Source organism: Apium graveolens, unplaced genomic scaffold, assembly GCF_009905375.1.
Source record: "Apium graveolens cultivar Ventura unplaced genomic scaffold, ASM990537v1 ctg83, whole genome shotgun sequence".
Taxonomy (NCBI): domain Eukaryota; kingdom Viridiplantae; phylum Streptophyta; class Magnoliopsida; order Apiales; family Apiaceae; genus Apium; species Apium graveolens.
This window is the reverse complement of record NW_027421065.1, coordinates 106,742-112,211: the sequence shown is the minus strand read 5'-3', so window position 1 is coordinate 112,211 and position 5,470 is coordinate 106,742. Positions and strand designations below refer to the sequence as shown.

The window sequence follows — 5,470 nt, the reverse complement described above, 5'->3', positions numbered from 1 at the left end:
CTCTTGATCTCATCTCGGGCGTCCTCTGACGGGCCTCTTTAGTTTTGCCGATCGTAGGTTACAAGATGAGCCCCGGGATTCTCTGAGTGCTCTTCCTGGTCTTTGGACGGGTCTCAGGAGCCTTGTTCTTTCTTTCCACAGGTCCATAGCCGCTTGAATCTGCTCCGGGGTCATATTTCCCCAGGGGTTTGTAGAGGTTTCGCATACTTGTGGGCTGCTTTCTCTATGGTTAGTCTCTGGTTCTCGGGCTATAGCTGAGACGAAGCCCGAGCTGTGGGGGGCTCTTCATCTATATCTTCCAATCTCGCCGTCCCTGGGCGGGGCGACCGTGGGCTGAATGGTTCCGGAGACCGAGGTCTTGCTTTTTCGCGTGGTCATTATTCTCAGGACACAGTAAGGGTGATGGTGCTAGGATGTGTGATCGTTCTGGAGAAAGAATAAGGAAAGTGAGCTGCAAAGAGAGGGAGGGTTTTCGTTCTTACCAGATAGGGTTTTCTTTGGTTTTGCAGCTGTGCAACGTAGCTGGAGTTGACACCACGTCACCGGAGGTTCGACCCCTCCTTCTAGCGCCAATGATAACTCAGTTTCTTCCCAGGTCTTCTCCTTTCTCTCACGTGCCGGGACCCGCCTTCGCAGCGGTCTGGGTGCGGTTAACCTGCTAGATAAGGGTCCTCTGCAAAACAGAACCGGAGGGGGGGTTGTATCCCGCGACAAACTCCGGTGTGAGACTAAGAAATGGGCTTTCTTGAAGAAGAAGGAAGAAAAGAAGGAAGAAGAAGAAGAGGAAGAAGGAGCTATTCAAAAATATGTGAGGGTTGTGTGTATGTGAGTATAGCAGTCAAATATTTTCCAACCCCTAAAACCCTCTTTTTGGGGCCTTTTATAGGTCCCAAGATTTAGGGTTTTTGGGGTTTGTACCTCTTCAATCCTGGCCTTTGATCATTCTTGGTTGGTGACAGGTTGGACGTCCAGATGAGCTGTGTGGTCAGGTGTCCTTTCTCCATCAGAGCTGTATTGGGATGATTACCTATGAATGGCTAGGATGCAATTGTTCCATTTTGGGTAACATGAGACAGTTGACTCTTTTGTCCTGTGCCACGTGCACCGGGGACCACTTCGGCTTGGGCCTGGGGTGACATCTCTTTTGGGCCCCTGTTCTTCTACCTGGGCCTGATTATTTCTGGCCCATCAATTTGCACATACCGTTTTTCTGTACCAGTCATGTGTCAGGTAAAGTTTGATACCATGAACAATGAGCAATGCGTAGACAATGATGAAGAGGTGATGTGAGTACTAGAAGGCATTGAATCCAGTAAGCTTGTCTAGTATCTTCTCAAGACTTCCTTTATTTTCTTTCTGGTCTTTAAGTGAATTTGCTTTAGGATCTTTGGGTGAATTTGCTCTTGGGTCTTTGCCTTTTTTCACTTTGCGGAGCCTCAACCAGGGGCTAGCTAGCGTAAATGCTATTGCCATCAACACTACCATAATAATTCCAGTTACACCTTCTACTCCCTTCACAAACCACCAGTAATTTGTTTAGAATTTTAACTGATTATATATACATAAGTAGTAAAACACAAATCACACGCACAGATTTGCACACCTACTTTTTCATTAATCAATGATACAATATATATAGAAAGGAACTAACGTACTGGTAGCTATAAATCAGGAAAACTAGTAATGAGTCTAACAACTCCTACTAATCCCCTGCCACTTATTATGAGTCCTACAATTTCTCCACTAACAGCATGACTAAGTCATCAACTGAACAAATCAAATAAGAAAATATTATTAATTTACTACAAATAAAAATAAGTTTAAGATTATTTTTCAACAATCTCCCTCGTAATCTTAAACTTAGCTGAACAAAATTTATGAATCACTTCTCTTCATTTTTGTGATGCACTTCTCACCACCATCTCTTCATTTTGTGATGCACTTCTCACCACTATCAAGTTTGATGCACTTCTCATCAAAAACAATTTTTTGTTGATGCACTTCTCATCAACGTCATTTTTGTTTGCTGGAGCACTTCTCTCGTGATGCACATAATCACCCACATTTCTAAAACAAAATTTCTTTCACAACCACTTGTGCCATGATATCTTTCTCATTATTTTCACTGCTCAATTTTCTCCTTAATTTTTTTATCATGCTTCTCTTTCTTCTTCCCATGCTTCTCTCTCGTAGACTTTTTTCTTAATACCTCATTAAATATAAATGGAGAAATTTTTTGATGCCATTAAATATGATAAATAAATACTTAACATATATATATATATATATAGGTGTATATTTTAAAATATCTCATAAAGCCCTAGATCATGAGGTTCTGATACCAAGTGTAGAATTTTAACTGATTATATATACATAAGTATATATTTATGTATATATGTTTACTTCTCACTAGTAAAACACAAATCACACACACATTTGCACACCAAAAGACCTACTTTTTCATTAATCAATGATGCAATATATATAGAAAGGAACTAACGTACTGGTAGTTATAAATCAGGAAAACTAATAATGAATCTAACAACTCCTACTAATCCCCTGCCACTTATTATGAGTCCTACAATTTCTCCACTAACAGCATGACTAAGTCATCAACTGAACAAATCAAATAAGAAAATATTATTAATTTACTACAAATAAAAATAAGTTTAAGATTATTTTTCAACAATTTGGTGGCCGATCTTTCCCAAAGAAAGGCTCCACTGGTTCATACTTTTCTTCATCCGTGTGAAGGAGACGAGGAAAGTCACAAGCTAAATGGGCCATTACATGAATCCCAACTCCAATTGCAATACCCACTGTTATAATCTTCAGAAATTCAAAAATTTCAAAACATATTAGCATCAAATTAATTCAAAGATAGTCTATTTATAAGAAGCTTCTTTGGACAAACTTAACTTACTTGGTGAAATTTGATATTGCTGTCAAAGGGAACAGCTACTCCTAATCTGGTTTTATTCCTAAGCCAGGTGATAGTGTTTCGGCAGACTGGTAACAATATCAGTGCCATGTTAAACTTAAGTGTCTCGGCTGCACCCTTTGCTAAACAAACACAGACTCCCATAACTTCGTAGGCAGCTTTGTTTTTGTATTGCAGATACTTGTAAGCAAATAAACTAGCCGTAATCCCAAGCCATACTGCCAATATCCAAACTCTTCTCCAATTGTCTAGTACAAAGTATTTAATGTCTTTATATGTTCTTGAAATTATGTGGTCATTTGAATTCTTAAGCTTCTGGCTCGGCAATTTGCTTAGGGCCTTGCTTCCAGCAGCTCTTGTAGGATGTGCTGCATCTCGCAACAGAAACATCTTCATATTTTCAATCTGTTATCGAGTCATGACAGTAAAATGCAATATTAGTCTAATACTGATCAACTTATGATTTTTTGTTTAGGCTGGTAATTTTTTTAATAGATAAATCAGTTACCATGATGTATCCAAGGTTTTCAGGGTCCAGTTCTTCCATGATAATGGTGGCGTATTCATCTGCTTTGTTTTGGATACTCGACAGCTTGTTAGCAGAAGCACTAACACTAATAATCTACAGACATGAATTATAAGAATTAATTAATTAGACATCCAAGTAAATAATGATTTCAGAGATGTGAGATTGTTCATACATGCACCAACACCAATAATAAGAATTAGTATAAGTTTGTCATTCTTCAAGTTCTTGTAGTATTTACAAGTTTACAAGTCCTTTATAAGACAGTAAATACAATGGGCGTGATTCTGGTGAGAACAGTGAGAACAATTGTTCCGTACTCTTTTAAAAAGTGCAAAATATTTTCAAGGTTGCATTGTTTTGCTGTTCTCACGCTAAAATTTGTTCTCCAGAGCGTGAGCCATAATACAGACTCTGATTATTTCCCTTACATGTCGAAGAAAATTTGAAGCTTAGAATCAAAACTGTGGTCAGAAATTTGTTCTCAGAACTCCTCCAATCATAATCATAATCTCCATCAGAAACAAAGCTCATACAGACACAAATCACGATCTCCATCAGAAACAAAGCTCATATAGACAGATTTTACGCTTAAAAGCATTAATAAAGTATTAGTCTAATTCATAAACAAAGCTCATAGACACAGTAATGATACTCAAAAGCATAAAATACCATCACTTTTAAATTTGGTTAATCATTTCACCTATGCATTCCCAAAAGAGTGCACGAGGAAGCAAGCCATCGGTGAGGGCAGTGAGTTCATCGAACTTCTTAGCCACCTTTGCCCAACCGGAGCCACCATCAGCCCTGCTTATAAACCTAAACCCTGTCAAAGCATGAACTGCACCTGATTTAGACCGATCACATTGTTTCCGCGGCCTTTCACTCAAAGAACTCAGTTGATTCAGCTCCTGAGAAACCTTCTTGATCTTCACTATCGAAATATTTCGTGCAGCTGAGGAACCACAAGTAACCTGCAATTTGCTGCCTTCTGCATTGGCTCCTCCAACAGTATCAACACCATGAACATCAGCCGAGTCTTCATTAACAGTGAGTGTGACACTCCTGTTATTACTGGCAGCACCTTCCATGTTTTGCATTTTTTTCGAAAACTAGACTATTAAAACTTCTGTTTTATCTCCCTGTTTCTTGTATGAACACGAACTAGCTGAGATGTTATTCTTACAATTCATGTAGAATGTATAAATATGCATGTGTGAATTTACAATCATTTTCATAAGTTTGTTAAACTAATTATAGATTTATGATGTCAGGGTGTCCATGTCATTGTGCCTGATGTCATCCTATTTTTTCTAAATTTAACCTATTTTGAAAAATCATTTTTTGTCACAAGTATATTACTGCAAATTGAGAAAAACTGGTCTCAAATATCACCAAATATTAAATTGCCCCTTGAGGTTTTGATAAATGATCTTTAATTCAAAACATAATGATATGTGAAGTCTTAAAATATGCCTAAAATATTAGAAAAAAACCTGTAATTTAGAACATAGTGAATATATAATTATGATGACATCACATCGGCCAGAAACGGATGCATCGGTTAGAAACAACATAGATAACGGTCAGAAATCGACTTTTTTTGTTAAAAACCAATCATATCACCTTGGTGGTGAACTTGTAATCTATGTTAGTGAGACTTTTCAATTTACCTTCGAGTACCCGTGTCGGATACTCAACACCCGGACATGGACACTCGGACTTAGACACTTATTTTAAGCCAAAAACATGTATATTTTTCCAAAAGTTGCCGAGTCCGATACTTGGATACGTGTCCATGTCGGACATTTTTAGCCGAGTCCGAGTAACATAGCTTGTAATGATATTGACCTGATTAAACTACAGGTTAAATATCAAAGTGGTCATTCGACTGAAGGTCATATATCAGTTTAATCATCAAACTTAACGGATATCATTTGGATCACTAAAGTAATAATAAATATCAAACAGATACCTCAAAATATGTGCTCGAGAATTAAAAT

General features: G+C 37.9%; 2 protein-coding genes across 2 annotated transcripts; both read right to left on the bottom strand.

Annotated features, from left to right (window-relative positions):
* Positions 1 to 1,293: 1,293 nt before the first annotated feature.
* Positions 1,294 to 3,488, bottom strand: LOC141704850 (respiratory burst oxidase homolog protein C-like). The gene is made up of 5 exons (XM_074508013.1): positions 3,450 to 3,488; positions 2,924 to 3,346; positions 2,735 to 2,829; positions 1,950 to 2,067; positions 1,294 to 1,512 (listed from the first exon to the last, which is right to left on the bottom strand). The coding sequence occupies exons 1-5, from the start codon at positions 3,486 to 3,488 to the stop codon at positions 1,294 to 1,296; spliced, it is 894 nt and encodes a 297-aa protein (XP_074364114.1).
* Positions 3,450 to 4,623, bottom strand: LOC141704855 (respiratory burst oxidase homolog protein C-like). Its single transcript, XM_074508018.1, has 2 exons — positions 4,171 to 4,623; positions 3,450 to 3,563 (listed from the first exon to the last, which is right to left on the bottom strand). The coding sequence occupies exons 1-2, from the start codon at positions 4,565 to 4,567 to the stop codon at positions 3,556 to 3,558; spliced, it is 405 nt and encodes a 134-aa protein (XP_074364119.1). The 5' UTR covers positions 4,568 to 4,623; the 3' UTR covers positions 3,450 to 3,555.
* Between the last annotated feature and the right edge of the window lie 847 nt (positions 4,624 to 5,470).